General features: G+C 44.4%; 1 protein-coding gene across 1 annotated transcript in view; it reads left to right on the top strand.

The window, feature by feature from the left end:
* Positions 1 to 19,391, top strand: part of LOC311241962 (NXPE family member 3-like) — a gene marked incomplete at both ends in the record, with an annotated part of 62,815 nt that overhangs the window by 21,363 nt on the left and 22,061 nt on the right. Inside the window, 3 exons of the mRNA XM_084330920.1 lie at positions 5,267 to 5,568; positions 11,870 to 11,940; positions 15,045 to 15,251. Of these exons, the coding sequence (XP_084187046.1) occupies positions 5,267 to 5,568; positions 11,870 to 11,940; positions 15,045 to 15,251 (580 nt within the window). The remainder of the gene's footprint in view (positions 1 to 5,266; positions 5,569 to 11,869; positions 11,941 to 15,044; positions 15,252 to 19,391) is intronic.

Raw genomic sequence — 19,391 nt, 5'->3', positions numbered from 1 at the left:
CCCCAGGTGCTGTTCCTCGGTGCTGACTGTACGTCAAACTCACCCGTGAGTTGGGTCGGGGGTTTGTAGTGCAGTGACTCGGGGCTGAAGTCGGGGCTGTACTGGGCCTCCTGGTCCAGAGTACGTTATTGCTGGTGGGCTTGATATTCCTCCTCTTCCTCTTCCTCTTCTAGGTCCTGGAGTCTTCTAGTCAGTCTCTCGGCGACGTAGGCCGGTTCTTCCCGTTGGCTGGGTCTCGTATGGACCGGTCGGGGAGGGGGCTCGGAGACGTAGACAGGTTCCTCCTGTTGGCCGGGTCCCGGGTCGCTTTGTCGGGTAGGGGAAGGTGCCCTAGACCCTTGTCGTGATGATCTCCGGGAGCTCCGTGCGGAGAGAGGGGGTGTCGCCCTGGCGATCAATTGTTCTATCATCTGCGCCTGCAGCCGGTCGCGCTCTGCTTCGCGCTGTGCATTGGCGCGTTCTCGTTCGATGTTCTCTTCCGTCTGAAGGCGCCTCTCCTCCAGTCTTATGCGGTCGTCCTCACTCCTTTGTTGCGCCTGGAGGCGCTCTCGTTCGGTTGCAGAGTGTTCGCGCTCACTAAGGGCTTGCGCTTGGAGTTGCGCGTGAAGGCGCTCTCGTTCCGCTGCAGAGTGTTCGCGCTCGCTTAATTGTTGCGCCTGGAGGCGCTCTCGTTGTTCGCGCTCGCTCATCTGTTGAGCCTGGAGGCGCTCTCGTTCCATGGCAGAGTGTTCGCGCTCACTTAATTGTTGCGCCCGGAGGCGCTCTCGTTCCACGGCAGAGTGTTCGCGCTCACTAAGGGCTTGCGCTTGGAGTTGCGCGTGGAGGCGCTCTCTTTCCGTGGCAGAGTGTTCGCGCTCACTAAGCGTCTTTGCTTGAAGCCGGTCGCGCTCACCCTGAAGTCGGTCTCTTTCGGTGGAGGCTGTCAGTGTGGCGATCAAGGCTTGCGCCAGTCTCTGGTCCGCCTCGCTGGGGGATGACACTGACGGAGGTGATCGGGTGCTGACAGGGCTTGTTGGAGATCTGTTCTCCTGGCGCGCTCCGAGGTCTATCTCCTGGGCGCGGTTCTCTTCTCTTGGTTGTGTGTCGGGTTCTATCCCTGGAGCGCTTTCTTTATCCTGGAGCGCTCCGGGGTCTATCCCGGTGACGCTGTCTGGAGGTATAGTCACGTCATGTCCCACCTGGTCCCCCCCGTGAGCTGAGTCAGTTTCGTTTGAACCCACTGGGGTCTCTACTGGCAGGGTCGCCAAGTCGATAGGATTGGACATGCTTAGACTATCCGCTTTATCCGTATTTAACGTCTGTTTAGATAAGCTAGGGGGTAGAACGAAAGCGAATTCCTCCAGATATGGAGGTAGCTGACGTTTGCGCTGCGGGCGTTCTAGCTTAGGGGAGCCGCTTGGGGAGTGTTCACCGCTGGCCATGTTAATATTAATATTATATTAAATATTACACTGATACCCTCCGGCTCGAAGGACCAATTGTAACTGAGGGGTTACAAAACCCTGACTGTATTAAAGATTGTGATAGATTAAACCACTGCTAGTTATGTACTTTAATTACTGGCCAGACAGTACATCAAATATAGATGGTGAACACCCACAAGAATACGGCATTGACAAAGAAATAGTATTTGAGGGTAATTTATTATTATTAGGCAACGTTAGGTTACAGAATGAGAATTAGGGTCGCGCTTGTATGGCGAAGAATATACGTAAAGTCAGTCAAGAGCATGAGTCACTAAGAATAGCAGGAATCCTACGATGGGTCTAAGTTGACACCACCTGTCGTATAGTAGCAATTATATAGGGCAACACTGGTACCGACTGAGACAATGGGTTCCCTCCGGGGTGTAAGGCCTGGAGGGTAGAGGAATGTTCGGGTACTCCGTCTGATTCAATGAGGAATAAAGAGACTCCAGGTACAGGAGTCGGTCCTTGTAAACTCCCTTGATCAGCAGCAAAAGCAATAATTGTAATCCAAATGCCCGACAGCATTGATGACAGCTAGCCAGCCCCGTCCACGAGGCAGGCCCGAGTTGTAATCCTCACGAGGTTGAATCCCAAACGATAGTGGAAATCAACGATGCTCTTCTCCGGGTACCACGTCCCAAATCAATATAATCCAACCAGGAATGGTTCTGCAATCGCCGACGCCGATTCTCCTGTGTACATGTCCAACGGTTCTCCGCCTAGGACTCCTCGGGTGTGGGCGACGTATTTAGGCCACACAGCCTGGTTAAGTACACTAGCTAAAGACACGACGAACCGCTGGGTAATGTTACACACGAAAGAACTGTGGCCGCACGATATACAATAAATTATCGACTATTTACTTCACATTAGATTAAGTCGAACTCAACGTTACTTCATTAAACTCTGACACTTTTATCATTCTATTCGCACGCGGTTCTCAATGCTCTGTTAGACGCAAGGTTGCTCACTTCACTGCACGTTGACTCGTGGTGAAGGTGGGTAAGGTACTGAACGTAACTGAATTGAACTAAGCGACTAAGCACGGTGTGCGCACCTTGCGCTGTATTCATACTTAAGTGAATATCTAGTCCCAACCTCAGTCCTTGTCTCGTATTACTACGCTGACTCCGGGCATGTTCCGACATGCCTCCAGTTGTCTTTGAACTTGCCGTTGGGGGCTTGCGCGCTGGCGTCTGGGGGTGCTGTCCAATAGGAGAGCGAATATTACTCTGGTCTGAACGCAGGTAAAGGGATATTCCGTGTATATATATAAATAATATACAAAGTATATCAAACAATAAAGGGATATTCTCAGTTTAATCTGGCCCTTCACAACAACTTGGATTAAACTGGAGGTGACAAGTCTCAGTGTCATCCTGGACTCAGATTTGAACTTCAACGCCCATTTAAACAATTTGACCAAAATAGCTTTCTTTCATCTCAGAAACATAGCGAAGGTACGACCATTCATAAATCTAAATTCAGAAGCTAATTCATACTTTTATATCTAGCCGAATAGACTACTGCAATGCACTATTCACTGGTCTCCCCAAGAAAACTACTGAAAGACTCCAGCTCATTCAAAACTCTGCAGCTAGACTACTAACCAATACCAAAAGGAGGGAACACATTAGTCCTGTCTTAGCTACTCTACACTGGCTTCCTGTAACTTTTAGAATTGATTTTAAGGTGCTTCTCCTCACAAAGCTCTAAATGGACAAGGACCCAGCAACATTGCTGACTCTCTAATAAATGACACACGCACCCGCCAGAACACTGCGATCATCAGATGCAGGTCTATTAGAGGTCACCAGAAAGAGTCATAAGAAGATTGGTGATGCAGTTTGTAAACTACGCCCCAAAACTGTGGAACATGTTACCCAACAGTATTAGGGAAGCCAATACGTTAGGTTTTAATAAGCTGCCTTTTAAAAATGTCTATCTCTTTACCAAAGCATTTGACTGACTTTACACTATTATACTGCACTATTTCTCTGTGATTGACATTGCACTATTTATCTATGTTTTATTCCCCATGTTTTTATTCCCCTTTATGTTTTTATTCTCTTGTATTTTATATATACGAGGCTGGACATCTGTACTAGATAGGCAGGAGGTTTTGGGACCATGAGCAGGAAATGTGAAAGGCTTTAGAGACCAAGTCTTGGTGTCTTTATTATTTATTATTATTGTTATTGCACTGCACTATTTTACTCTGTCTACTGTTTTTTATTACAGGTTCAAAACTGTCGGGTATTATTGATGTGTGGTATCATGCAAGAAAGACTGTCAGGCTTTAAAACTGTAAGACCCAGGCCTAGAACCGCGCCCTGAGAGAGGGAACCGCGCCCTGAAAGGGAGGTTTGCTCTGAGTGGGAGGTTCGAAGGGTCAAAGTGGGTATCAAACAGGAGGGAAGACTGTCAGGTTTTAAACTGTGGATACCAAACAGAGAAGGTAAAGACGACTTTAAACTGTTAAAACAGTAATTCAGGGGCGGCTAGGTGGTGTAGTGGGCAAGGCACTCGCCACCAACGCAGGAGACGCTGGGTTCGAGCCCAGCTCTCGGCATTGCTACCAGCTTGGCTGGTCGCTCATACTAACACAATTGGCAGTGTTAGGGGTGGGAAAGCTGGTGGGTGGGTCCTGGTTGTTGTAAACAGCGACTCCTACAGTTTGGTCGGGGCACCTGCACAGCGAGGGAAGGATCTGGAGGGAGGTAGTGTGACCTTCCACATGTTACACTCTGCATACTTTATGCATACTTTGACAATAAATAAAATAATAATTTGTTCTTACTGGCTTGCCTGGGTAAATAAAGGTTAAATAAATGTAAAAAATTAAATTAAAATTAAAATTTGAATACCGATATTTTTCGATATCATTTTTATGATATGCATACTATGACCTTTATCATGATTAGATTACAGAACTTCAAGAAGCCTATTGGAACGTGAGGTTCTGATATGATTTGATTAATATATCTGCATTATTTTATCCCACTTTATGCTTAGCTCTTGCTGCTTGTTTTACACAGATTGTATGTCTTATGTCTTACTGATGTAAAGCACTTTGAACTGCAATCCCCTGTAAGAAAGGTGCTATACAAATAAAGTTATTATTATTATTATTATTATTATTATTATTATTATTATTATTCAGCACATCCCTACCTCATGTCTGCACATCTCTACCTAATTTCTGCATTTTAACATTTTAGAAAGTTTGCATTTTGTACTTCATTGTTTGCATTTGTACTTTATTGTGTACTTTAGTTCGTAGTTGTATATTGTATATTTTGTGTAGTGTTTGGTCTTTATTCTTTTTTGTATCCTCTTTTTCTCCGCCTGATTTTCAATTTTTTCTGGGAGGGGTGGGTGGGGAACACTGTACAACTGTACAAGCAAGACTGTACATTGGAATATTGACAAAACCATACTTGGTCATTTACTGTACATTGGAGGGGGTTGTGTTAGGACATTTACAGGGGCCAGTTTCGAATTGCTGTTCTTTGAGAGTGGTTTTGAAAGTGGGTAGTGATTCACATTCCTTTACAGCTTTGGGTAGGGCGTTCCACATTGATGTGGCATAATTGCGAAACGTGTTTAGTCCCTTGTTTGAGCCGAATCTGGGTTTAACATGATTTGTAGGGGCTCCCTCTGGTGTTGTGATCGTGGTATTCACTGACCTTTGGGAAGTATTTTGACATGTACATGGGTACCTTGGTCATGTAGTGTATCTTGTAGACCAGGCCCATTGCAAGTTGCTGTACTGTAACTTGAACCTGAACCTGCAGGTGGAGGTGACGCTGGTCCATCCCAGCGAGGCCGTCTCCGTGCTGAGCAGGCTGACGAGCGAGCAGCCGGACCGCATCTTCTTCAAGAGCCTGTTCCGCTCCGGCTCACAGAGCGAGAGCACCGTCTGCAACGTCTGCCTGCCGCCTGGGCCGCGGCCGCTGTGCAACTTCACGGACCTCCACCAGGGGGAGCCCTGGTTCTGCTACAGGCCCCAGCAGCTGGGCTGCCACACCAGGAGCATGCACGTCCGCGGAGGGTTCAGGCAGAACCTCAGGCCCAAGGAGGACATGCTTTTTAAGAGGTGAATGAACCCGAGGGGGAGAGAGAAGAGAGGGGGGAGAGAGAAGGGAGGGGGGAGAGAGAAGGGAGGGGAGAGAGGAGGGAGGGGGAGAGAGGAGGGAGGGGGAGAGAGAAGGGAGGGGGAGAGCAGGGGCGTATCTAGACCCAGCACTTCAGTAGGGCACAGAAGGGCACCAAAAAAAATTGGCCGGTTTTGGCCGGTTTGTGGGCGAAAATGGGTGGATTTTGTAACTATTTTTTTTTAACTTTATTTCGGTTTTAGGGTTAGGTTAGGGTTATGTTATTTAATTATTTTGGGGAGCCAGCCCCCCAAACTCCTGAAATGCATAGAAATCTATGAAATAAATAAAACAATCTGACATTTATATTAAAAAGAGCTAGCCACCCAAACCCCTAAAATACATAGAAATCTATGCATTTTGGAATAGTTACTATATATATAGTCAAGAAAGCATTTAGTCATACTTAAAGTTTAAAGTGCTTTACTTGCATTGAACATTGCATTGAACATTGAACATTGAGGAGACACAAGCACAATGTATGTTTCCATAGTTACGCAGATGACACACAATTGTACATCTCCGCTGAACCAAATGATCACACAGCTATAAACTCCATTTCCGCCTGTCTCTTAGCATTAAACAAATGGATGACGAACAACTTCCTAAAATTAAATGAGGGCAAAACTGAAATCCTACTAGTCGGTCCTATAACAAAAAGAGAAATGTTACAGAGCAATATGGGGCATCTTACTCCTTGGATCAAACCCGAAGTTACAAGTAAGTAACCTACACTGGCTTCTGGTAACATTTAGAATTGATTTCAAGGTCCTCCTCCTTATATACAAAGTATAAACATTGCGATCATCTACTACTGGTATATTGAAGGTTCCAAGCCACAGTCTAAAGAAAATCAGGGATGCAGCCTTTGCTAACTATGCACCAAAGTTATGGAACACACTACCTATGGACATTAGGGAAGCTAGATCTCTTAATATTTTCAGAAATAAGCTAAAAACGTACCTCTTCACCATCAGGGCCGTAGCCAGGGTTTAGAAATTAGGGAGGTCCATTTATTTGTTTGGCCCAGACCGGCCCACTATAATCGGTCGGACACCACCCACCAGTACACCATCCTTACGGTCCCCTTAAATATGCGTACCTACTGTACTATTCCCCCCCCCCAACCCATTACAAAGCTGGGTAGTAAGTGCCATGGACAAGTGGACCAGTGTACTCACTCGCTCTTGGCTGAATCTTGTTTTGGGTGGTGATGTAAAAACACCTGCATCATAGCAGGCTCAGGATGGGCAACGTAGTCTATAGCCTGTTCATCCCTGTCTCTCTCCTCCACAACCTGGCTTGACTAGACATAAGGAGAGAGATGATTACAATTAACTGGTACATTCAGGTCCAGAATTGTTGGAATCCCCTGACAAAGATGTGCAAAAAGCTGTACAATTTAAACAATACCATACTGGTAATGAGAAAATAGTTGTTTATTCAATGAATGCATGGAGCAGTTCCATCTTATTTCATTTGATACTAACTACTCAGTTCATACAGATTTCAAGTATTCAAATATCAATGATGAATATTGCATAAGGTTTACACAGTTAATAGATCACCTTCTTGTTTTATATTCATGTTCAGAGAGGAGTAATAGTTAGATCTTTGTATGTGATTTATATGGCAATTAAATCAATGGTGTGTTTGTTTGGGGAGTTTGACCTATGTGCTTACCACGTGAAGGTGCATGATCAATGGACAGCACAAAAACAATTTGTGTAGGTGGAGACTAGAGCTACCACAGATAGTAATAAGTTATTAAGAGTAAGTAATCCATACCATATATATCCTAATAGTTACCTTATTACCATACTTGGCTGAAAACAAACTTTGCTGCCTGTTGTGAATGTGTTTTTCCCTGTAGGCTAATACATAAGTAGGCATACATTTTTGCAGTTGAGGAAAAATTTGCAGTTGAGTAGGCTATAATGTGCTGTGTTTTTATGTCTTCCATCGAGGACCACCTTGGAAATAAGTGTTAATGCTTGTTAATGAATGCTTTTAGGTGATATCCTCAGGAATACAAATTGGTCAAGATCATTTGTTTTTATGATGTGTTTTTAATTTCCAAATAAATCTAATCAAATAAAAAAAAGCTGTTTTTGTACTGGTGTTGTATATTATACAGCCTTTTCATGCATCTTTATCAAGGGAACCCTTATCCTAATGATTTAAAAAATAATATTATGATGATACGATATGGACCTAGTAGTTGGGTCATCTGTGGCACTTCGTTTCTCAATGGATTTTTTAAAAAGGCGGGGGAAATTTGTGAGAGACCAAAATCCAAAATGGCTGCCGTGGAAATTAACTTTTTAATGGTTTGACCTACAATGATGCACAATACATGGTACCAGCCCCCTCTCAGTCATGTATCAGCCCCTCTCAGTCATGTACCAGCCATCCCCTCTCAGTCATGTACCAGCCCTCTCTCAGTCATGTATACCAGCCCCCTCTGTCATCTACCAGCCCCCTCTCAGTCATGTACCACAGCCCCATCTGAGTCATGTACCAGCCCCCTCTCAGTCATGTACCAGCCCCCTCTCAGTCATGTACCAGCCCCCTCTCAGTCATGTACCAGCCCCCTCTCAGTCATGTACCAGCCTCCTGACAGACACAACCATTCCACTAGACATGCTTCTGCACGAGGTTTTACACTTCCAAAAGTGAGGTCGAATGCAATGAAGCGAACTGTCATGTTCCGTGGTATGCAGGAATGGAACTCTCTTCCCAGACATGTTAAGCAGGAGAATAGTAAATGCCGTTTCAAAATCGTGGTAAAACAACATTTTCAACCAAAGAAATTGACATTCCCTAATAGATAGTGTGTACGTAAATTAAAATGTATGTGTCTGATAAAGAGATAGGTATATATGGATGAAAAGGCATGTGTCTGATAGGGATATATTGTTAAAATATTGTATAATTTTGTATTTTTATATTGTATTATGAATTTGATTAGGGTTTTTATTGTTGTTTTAATTGTCTGTATGACATGTAAATGTTGTGAGTGTATAAGGGTTTTTATTGTTGTTTTAATGGTCTGTATGTCATGTAAATGTTATGAGTGTATAAGGGTTTTTATTGTTGTTTTAATTGTCTGTATGACATGTAAATGTTGTGAGTGTATACGTCTGTAACTGTATTTTATGTGTTATGGACCCCAGGAAGAATAGCCCCAGCAGCACTGCTGTGGCTAATGGGGATCCAAATAAACTTAAATAAACTTAAACTCCTCTCAGTCATGTACCACAGCCCCATCTCAGTCATGTACCATAGCCCCATCTCAGTCATGTACCACAGCCCCCTCTCAGTCATGTATACCAGCCCCCCTCTCAGTCATGTATACCAGCCCCCTCTCAGTCATGTACCAGCCCTCTCTCAGTCATGTACCAGCCCCCTCTCAGTCATGTACCAGCCAGCCCCCTCTCAGTCATGTACCACAGCCCCCTCTCACAGCCCCGTCATGTACCACAGCCCCCTCTCAGTCATGTACCAGCCCCTCTCAGTCATGTACCAGCCCCCTCTCAGTCATGTACCACAGCCCCCTCTCAGTCATGTACCACAGCCCCATCTCAGTCATGTACCACAGCCCCATCTCAGTCATGTACCAGCCCCCCTCTCAGTCATATACCTGCACGACTGGCGGGGGGGTGCTTAGTAAGAGATGTGATTGAGCCAGCCCAGTGTCAGTCAGTACCAATGGGCCGATATCTCAGCCTAGTAGTGGGCTGGTCGTTGACAAAAAAAATAAAAATAAAAAATTATAAAAAAAAAGATTATATAATTTTTTTTTTTTTTTTTAATAGTTACAAATAGTTACCGAGGTCCGGACCTCGGTGACCTCATAGCTGGCTACGGCCATGTTCACCATAGCCTTCTAATACACCCCGCTGTTGATTGTACTGTAGCACTATTTTACTCTGGCCATTCTATTGCATAATTTTACTATCTATTCTACTATTCTATTATTGCACTGTATTATTGGTGTGCAAACCAGTCAACTTACAAAAAAGAGCCTGTTGGAGGATTTCAACAAGATAAATGCAGTGCAAAATATTTCACTATAATATTTCAAAGCGAAGTAAAAAATATTATAATAATTATTTGATCATGTTAAATGATCATTTGATCATGTTAAAAAAGGAAGAAAAAAAATGTTAAAAAAATGTTTAAAAAAAAAGAAAAAAAAAAAGTGGGGCACGTGCCCTACTGATAGTGGTCTAAATACGCCGATGGGGGAGAGAGAAGCCAGGGGGAGAGAGAAGAGAGGGGGAGAGAGAAGGGAGGGGGAGAGAGAAGCGAGGGGGAGAGAGAAGCGAGGGGGAGAGAGAAGAGAGGGGGAGAGAGAAGGGAGGGGGAGAGAGAAGGGATGGGAGAGAAGGGAGGGGGAGAGAGAAGGGAGGGGGAGAGAGAAGAGAGGGGGAGAGAGAAGCGAGGGGGAGAGAGAAGGGAGGGGAGAGAAGGGAGGGGAAGAGAGGGGGAGAGAGAAGAGAGGGGGAGAGAGAAGGGAGGGGGCGAGAGAAGGGATGGGGAGAGAGGAGAGAGGGGGAGAGAGAAGAGAGGGGGAGAGAGAAGGGAGGGGGAGAGAGAACCGGGTGACGTGACACTGCGCCGCAGTGCTCGCTTGACCTACGTTTCACACTGCAAGCCTTAGTTATTCGGCAGCGTGGCTACATGAGCAGAGCTACGGACTCATGATCGGAAGATCACCGGTTCGAGCCCCGGTCAAGGGAAAGTGGTGTTGTTGTCCAGCAGGGGGCACTCTGTCCTCTGGACTATAGTCAGTAACAACGCCCCTGTTATGGTGCTAGGGACACCTTAGGGTGAGACGCTAAACCGAGGTCCTGACTCAATTTCGGTCGTTAAAGAACCCAGGACGCCTATCGTAAAGAGTAGGGGGTTCCCCGACGTTCCTGGCCAGTGTATGGTAGTCATTGTGTAGTGTGATGTGTGCCTGCTGCCAGTGTATGGTAGTCAGTGTGTAGTGTGATGTGTGCCTGGTGCCAGTGTATGGTAGTCAGTGTGTAGTGTGATGTGTGCCTGGTGCCAGTGTATGGTAGTCAGTGTGTAGTGTGATGTGTGCCTGGTGCCAGTGTATGGTAGTCAGTGTGTAGTGTGATGTGTGCCTGGTGCCAGTGTATGGTAGTCAGTGTGTAGTGTGATGTGTGCCTGGTGCCAGTGTATGGTAGTCAGTGTGTAGTGTGATGTGTGCCTGGTGCCAGTGTATGGTAGACATTGTGTAGTGTGATGTGTGCCTGGTGCCAGTGTATGGTAGTCATTGTGTAGTGTGTTGTGTGTCTGGTGCCAGTGTATGGTAGTCATTGTGTAGTTTGCTGTGTGCCTGGTGCCAGTATATGGTAGCTATTGTGTAGTGTGCTGTGTGCCTGGTGCCAGTGTATGGTAGCCATTGTGTAGTGTGCTGTGTGTCTGGTGCCAGTGTATGGTAGTCATTGTGTAGTGTGCTGTGTGCCTGGTGCCAGTGTATGGTAGTCATTGTGTAGTGTGCTGTGTGTCTGGTGCCAGTGTATGGTAGTCATTGTGTAGTGTGCTGTGTGCCTGGTGCCAGTGTATGGTAGTCATTGTGTAGTGTGCTGTGTGCCTGGTGCCAGTGTATGGTAGTCATTGTGTAGTGTGCTGTGTGCCTGGTGCCAGTGTATGGTAGTCAGATGTGTGAGCCTGCGTACCCCAAGGTTGGGTGCTACCAGTGGTGGTGAAGGAGGCAATTTCCACCCTACATTGTGGGGAGCGCTTTGAGTGTCTAGAAAAGCGCTATATAAAATGTAATTAATTGTTGTTATTATTATTATTATTATTAGTGCTCAATTCTGATTCATTGCTCAGATCTGATCCGATTTCTTTTGTTTGTGTGTTCACATCATTCAAAAAGAAATTGGTCACATGACTTTTCAGACTGAGGTCACATTGAAAAATATCTGACCTATTTGATTCACGACCACATATGAAAGTGGCCCAAATCAGAATTGAAAAGAATAGATTCCATGTGATTTGTGCTTTATTGTGTGTCTTTGCATTTGCATTTGATTTCTCAGTAGTACAAATTTATATATGTCTATAACTTATTTTCATTGTACTGTGCTTGTGCTGTATGATGACAATACATTTTAATCTAATCTAATGGGATTGGAGAACATGTACACATGCACACCACATTTCTGAATCTCAATAATATAACATAATCATCTAATTTCTGTCTCGTTGTTTCCTCCTCAGTGGTGTCAACATGAAGGTCTCTATTCCTGCTTCAGGGATCAACAGTGTGATGGTCTCTCCAGAGGAGAAAGGTACAGCAGGAGGTAGAGCGGTCGTCTGGTAATCGGAAGTTTCCCGGTTCGATTCCCGCTCCTCCCGGGCACAGTGTCAAAGTGTCCTTGAGCAAGACACTTAACCCCTAACTGCTCCCAATGAGCAGGTTGGCACCTTGCATGGTCGCCTCCGCCGTCAGTGTGTGAAAGTGTGAGTGAATGTGTGATTGTGAGGAACAGAATTGTAAAGCGCTTTGGATAAAAGCTGTTGTATAAATGCACCGTTTACCTTTGATCTCCCTGAATGCTGTACCACCATGACAGCCACACTGTGCTGTGACACTGTAATCATAGTACATTTACATTTAGTCATTTAGCTGACGCTTTTATCCAAAGCGACTTACAAGTTCTGTACGACAAGCCATCAGGAAGAGCACAACTCTATCAGCTGAGTAACAATGTTCATCAAAGTGTTGAGTGCTACAGTGTAGGTTAGTTTATTAGGACAAGTGCATGACAGTATGGTTAGTTAGGGTTAGATTTTTTTTTTTTTTTTTTTTTTTAATTCAGATAATGGTTGAAGAAGTGAGTCTTTAGTCGACGGCGAAAGATTGGACGTGTTTCAGCTGTCCTAACTGGGGTGGGTAGTTCATTCCACCATTGTGGGGCAAGGACTGAGAATAGGCGACTTCTCTTTGATGACCCTCCCGGAGCTTGGATAGGAGTAGGTCTGAGGCGGCCAGAAGATGCAGAGCGTAGGGGTCTTGAGGGTGTGTAGTTAGAGACCATAGTAATCATAATAATCATACTTGCAAAGCACCTTAAAACTCAATACTTTAGTATCCATTGGTCTGTTTACATCTATAACGGCCGACCATTTCACCTCAGCCTGTAGTTGTTTTGATTGATTTGAATTGTTTAATTGATTGACTTTTCTTTTTCTATATAGTTTCTGTATTATGTCTTGTTCCTCTCTACGTCGTTGTAAATGAGAGCTGCTCTCAATGATCTTTCCAGGTAAAATAAAGATTGAATGGGTGGCCGGGTAGCGCAGCGGACTACGAGTCTGTCTACCACCACAGAGACAGTGGGATCGAATCCAGCTGTGGTACTTCCGGCTTGGTCGACCGTCCATACTAACACAATTGGCAGTGTCAGCGGGTGGGAAGCCGGCGAGGGTGGGTCCTGGTCGTTGTAAAACAGCGACTCCTACAGGTCGGTCAGGGCGCCTCCACACGTTACACTCTCCCAGTGAGAGTCCGCGCTGCCAGGTGAAAAGAAGTGGGGATTGGCTACACATGTGTCGGAGGAAGCATGTGATAGTCTCCGCCCTCCCAGACCGACGGTAGGGGTAGAGTGCGCAACGACCAGGTAGGGGATAAACTGTATGATAGCATGTACAGTAGTGATGTATATATGGTATATATACATTTATATATTTATATTCACTGCATATATATAAGATAAGATACGATGATCCTTTATTAATCCCCTTGTGGAAATTCGGGTGTCAAAGCAGCATGGGGGGAGGGGGGGATACAGAGCATCACAGTCCTATACAGTACAGTATCTATATACATATTGTGTATATAGATACAGTGTATGTATATGTATATATATCTCCATATCTATCTGAATATACCTGCATATAATCCTTCTATATATCTACTTATACACCTGCATATAACCCATACAACTCTCATTAACGGCTCTGCGACAGCATTTCTTACCAAATGATTTTAAGGCCTAATCATTGTCACTATTACATTTACTAAACATGATACATAGATATTAATGTACTTCTCTCAAGGACACGCATGTCAACATAAAACATTACTAGTTTGTGCCAGAGTAAACCACAAAGCTTATAGTCACATTAGTTATTTCCATTTCAGTGTATAAAGATTGCATTTCATCATTTGACTTATTCAAATTATTTACCTAGATTCCTTAAAGTCTTAAACCATGCCTTTCTAAATAATTACATTTATTTAATACTAATATCAACTATTTGCAAGTTCTCTTTCATTAATCCTGTGAGTTTGGCTATAAATCACTTCAAATTTAATATCATTCTGTTCCCCTCATTGAACACATCATTTCAGTGATAATTGTTGTTTAATCAAAGTTAAATTGAATATAGACAATTGCCTTTTAAAGTTTTTTCAATACATTCTTAATCCATATCAAATCCTCCCCACTGTCTGTGTCTCTGTTTATCAGAAGAGTTCACTTCTCATACCTCTGTGAGCCACAGCTGTTGACCTGCTTGTATGCAAATACTCATTGTCAGCTGTCCCCCTTTCCAGTTTCAGTCCCAGCATCTCCTGATCCTTGAATTACTTAGTTACAGAATGAGTTATTATTAAAATATATATACTTTATTATAACTGGCATTTCAAATTAAGTTGTATTTGGTTTCTATTATAGCAATTTACTTTTCCAAAGTAAAACGGCTTTCTGTAATATCTATTTTTCCAGCTACTTCGTGGGCGGTTTCATCTGTCTCTGTTCTTTGCACCAGGGCCTGATAAATCACACTCTAATGTGGTCAAACCTGTTTCTTTGTGTATGTTCCTTTGAAGCTGACTTAGGTGTCTGTATGTAAAGTTGGTATCTCTGTTGAGACACCCCTGCTTGCATGATACTTATTTGATGATCACAGCGCATGAGCATCATGCACCCAACGCCGGAAATAATGCAGTGTTGATCAGTTTATAAAAAATATTTAAAATGTTTATTAGCAACGCCGGGCTTTCAAACCACCCCGGTTTTGTGTGTGAAACCCTCGTGCATCTGTGAGTACCATTGACATTTCTCTGTGATAAATTTAGAACAAACAGTTCGTAAATAACCAGTGCTTCAGAGTGAATGTTCCTATGGCTAGTTAGCTCGAGCCAGCGACTGCTGTATTCAAAGCAAGGCGTGCATCAGCAGTCACGAAAGGGGCTAATTGATCCCTACCCCCTTACACATATGCAGGTGTATAAGTATGTATATAGAAGGATTATATGCAGGTATATTCAGACAGATATGGATATAACTATGCGGTAAATACAAATATATAAATGTATATTATATACGGCATATACAGCACTATTGTACATAAAGATATGATGTATATTATTTTTACTTGCTCCCAGACAAACCAGAGGTGAACCCACGGAGCCTGGAGGTCATGACCTCTGGGTACTACTATCAGGGAGCATGGAGAACCCTCGGAGGGGTCACAGGTCGCCAGTTCAGCGACGCAGCCGCCATCTCGGAGTGTCTGAGAGACAAGGAGGTCCACATCTTTGGTGACTCCACTGCAAGACAGTGGTTTGAGTACTTCAATGCAGCTTTACCAGGCAAGTGTTTACTGGCTGTGATATATTTAAGGGGTAAGCTAGTGTTTACTGGCTGTGATATCTTTAAGCGGTAAGCTAGTGTTTACTGGCTGTGATATCTTTAAGGGGTAAGTTAGTGTTTACTGGCTGTGATATCTTTAAGGGGTAAGTTAGTGTTTACTGGCTGTGATATCTTTAAGGAGTAAGTTAGTGTTTACTGTCTGTGATATCTTTAAGGAGTAAGCTAGTGTTTACTGGCTGTGATATCTTTAAGCGGTAAGCTAGTGTTTACTGGCTGTGATATCTTTAACCTGTTAAGCCTGTAGGTCCCCAAATTGGGGGACCCTGCTTTTCTTTATCATAAATCGATCAATAGATACCGTATTAGATCCCCAATTATCATATCATGGGGTATCATTGGAAAGCCATACTCATTGGCTACAACTCTGTCCAAACCTTTTCGAGATCGCCAAATGATTGACGGAGCTAAAGCCCCCGGAGGTCGGTGGTGGTAATGTGTACTTTGGCGTACGCCTCACATATCGGCATGTAACTCGAGAACCGCTGAACGGATTCTGTCACCTGAAAGGGCAATTGACAGGCAACAAATAGGGCTATAATTCGATCTATATATTGTATTAAAGGAAATGCACACCCAAGCCGCTAGAGGTCAGCAAAGTGGCGCGTCACGAAACGTCCTCATGAGGGCCCACATGTGGGCCCTTGGATGTTAAAAGGTAATGTTTTAATTATTTATTTTTTGTGCCAAGAGTAAAGACCATAACCGTATCAAAACAGCAGGCAAAGTGTATATTTTCATTTTTACCGATGTTTTGTAAGATTTACCGAAAATAAGAATTTATCGGAAAAATGCTAATTATATCTCTTTTATCGTAAAACCATGAGGAAATTACTAAATCCAGATTTAACCCTGCCATTGGAAAGAGGAGCATTTTCTATCCATAGATGTATGATTTGGCCATAATAAGGTCAAGGTCAAGTTCAAGGTCAAATATGAATTTATAATTAAAATCGATTATCATTTATTACTGTATCTACAAATCCTTCTGTTTAATCATCTTCCCTTTATTCATTTGCTTAGATTTTTTTTACACTTGATCTCAATAAGGTGGTGAATGAGCTCAGTGAGCAAGGTCGGTTTGCTCACAATTGTAACATAGTGTTATTCACCGACACAGATGCAAAAAAATATCATCATTTATATTCTCCTTTTTTTCATTACAATTTACTCAAGCCTAGTAACAGACACAATATTTCTGACACTGGGAATACAAGGTCCCTAGATGTTCCTAGATACCAAGAACATGCACATTTTTGCAGATGACCCTTCTCTCTCACACCCAGCAGCAGATGCAGGAAAAGACAAGTACCATCGCTGTCAACTCTACTCGGCTTGGACTTAACATCCACAGAGGGAAGAGCAAGGTCATGAGAATCAATGCTCACAACACATCACCCATCATTCTGGAAGGAGAAGTGTTGGAAGAGGTAGACAACTTCACCTACCTGGGCAGCATGGTAAACAAGCAAGGTGGAACAGATGCTGATGTGAGAGCCAGAGTGTGGCAAGGCCAGAGGAGCCTTTCTCCAACTAAAAAACATCTGGAGCTCAAGAGACATTTCCATCACAACCAAGATCAGGATCTTTAACACCAATGTGAAGTCAGTCCTACTCTATGGTACTGAGACCTGGAGGACCACTGTCACCACAAACAATAAACTACAAGTTTTCCTAAACACCTGTCTGCGCCGAATCCTCCAGATTCGCTGGCCTAACACCATCAGCAACAAAGACCTGTGGCAACGAACACAACAACAGCCAGCAGAGAAAGAGATTCTCCAACGGCGTTGGAGATGGATTGGCCATACACTCCGTAAACCATCCCTGAGCATCACAAGACAATCTCTCAGGTGGAACCCCCAAGGGAAAAGAAAGAGAGGCCGACCACGAAACACCTGGCGCCGAGACTTGGAAGATGATGCCAAGAAGATGGGACAGACCTGGGGCCAGCTTGAGAGGTTGGCTCAGGATCGGGATGCTAGGAGAACCCTTGTTGACGGCCTATGCCCCAAACGAGGTAAAAGGCGTAAGTAAGTAAAGGTAAACACAACCATGTTTCTTCACAAAGCCATCGGGGGGGGGGGGGGGTCATTTTCCGACGCTGCGATCATTACTAACACATGTCTTATGATGGGGTTCGGTAAAGTAGACGTAAAATACACAACCATTATGTTTCTTCACAAAGCCATCGAGGGGGGGGTCGTTTTCCGACGCTGTGATCATTACAAAAGCTTGTTTTATGATGGGGTTCGGTAAAATAGACGTAAAATAGACATTACCTTTGTCAGAAGGTACTCCACTCTCGCTCCAAGTGTCTTGAATCAGAACAGGATCAATACATATAACGTTAGGCAAGCGATACCGGAGTCTCATGGCAAGCACAGAAAGACTCAGAAGAAGCTTCTATCCCCAGGCCATCAGGTTGCTCAACGAACAATAACACTATGCGACAACCATCAAATGCACTCACAGCACACACATCCACACGCACACACTCACTTTAAACAAACAACTCACTGCAGCACCCACTCTACACACTTTAGAACACCTAAACACACTTTATATTTATTGGCAAAGAATTTGCACTACAACCCATACCTCAGTACACCTTACTGTAAATTGTACCTAAATTGTATCTCATCCCATTTCTGCTTTGCACTATATAGTAGATTGTATATTAGTATATTGTATAGTATATTGTATGGTAACTCAGTTACTTCTACTCTGCATTGAACATTGTACATATGTACATACTGAACACTTGTGTCTACGTACGTGACTTCTATTTTTACTTGCTATACTTATTTTATTTTATACTTATCTTTTTGTCTAGCACAGTCTCTGGAGCGTAACAGAAAGAAGCATTTTGTATAAAAGTATTCTGTACTTCTGTATGACAACTAATAAAGAAACGTTAGGTGGCCCTCATCCGTTGTCTTCTTCTTCTACAGTCTGCTCGGGCCAGACTATACCACGTAGCCCAATAGGTTTCCTCATCGGCCGGTTTGACTATAGTATTTTTATGATTTACCAGAAGTGCTGAGTCCAACATAGTCTGGTGGAAACACACCTTATTGTCCATAATCATCATCCATATAATCTGTTTTGTCTTCTTCATAATATCCAATAGTTCGCTCTGGGGCGGCGATCGCCATTGTCGAACGTTAGATTGCTGTAGTTTGCTCAGTGCTGCCATGCCACTGCTGCCACTGCTGGGAGCGCCCTAGTGATCTGGTTACTCTCAGCCCATGCAGTTCATAAGGTAGGCAATACTGCCACCTGTCAGGATTCAATCGTCATTGCAGGCCCCAGCCACACTCACAAGGCCTGTGTGAGTGTTTAGAATAAGAAAATAGAGAAAAAGGAACGAGATATCTCGTTTTTGGCGCTCAACCGCTGGCTCTCAAAAACAAGATATCTCGTGATTGGTGCTCAATAAGTTAAAGAGTAAGCAAGTGTTTATTGGCTGTGATATCTTTAAGGGGTAAGCTGTCCCCCTCCACGGGAGCCACCTGGCGACCTGCCCGGCCTCGGCTTGTCCGGATGGGAACGGTGAAAGTCGGTGATCAGGGCGGGGTCCATGATGAGCTGGCGGAAACCCAGCTCCGTTCCTCGGGACCGTATCCCTCCCAGTCCACCAGATACTGGAATCCTCTGCGTCGGATGTCCAACCCTCCACTGTGGGTGTCCATCCACCATCTCGGGAGGAGGCGGATCTGGGGCAGGAGGCATCAAGGGACTGAGAGAGACAGGCTTTACACGGGACACATGAAAAACAGGATGGATCTGCATGGAGGCAGGAAGCCTTAGACTCACCGCCGTGGGGCTGAGCACCTTCCGGATCTCGAAAGGGCCGTCGAACCGGGGGTTCAGCTTCTTGGCGGTGAATTGAAGTGGAAGATCCTTGGAGGATAACCACACCCTCTGCCCTGGTTGGTATGCCGGTGCTGGGGTCCGGCGTCGGTTAGCTCCCCGACTGGCGCGCTCTGATGCCGGGTGCAGAGCAGTCCTGGTGATCTCCCAGATGCGACGACACCGGTGGAGATGAACCTGCACGGAGGGAACTGCCACTTCCGACT

This window comes from Notolepis coatsorum (assembly GCF_963971535.1).
Source record: "Notolepis coatsorum genome assembly, chromosome: 15".
NCBI classification, from domain to species: Eukaryota; Metazoa; Chordata; class Actinopteri; order Aulopiformes; family Paralepididae; genus Notolepis; species Notolepis coatsorum.
The sequence above is the reverse complement of the archived record's forward strand: the minus strand, read 5'-3'. Positions and strand labels throughout refer to the sequence as shown.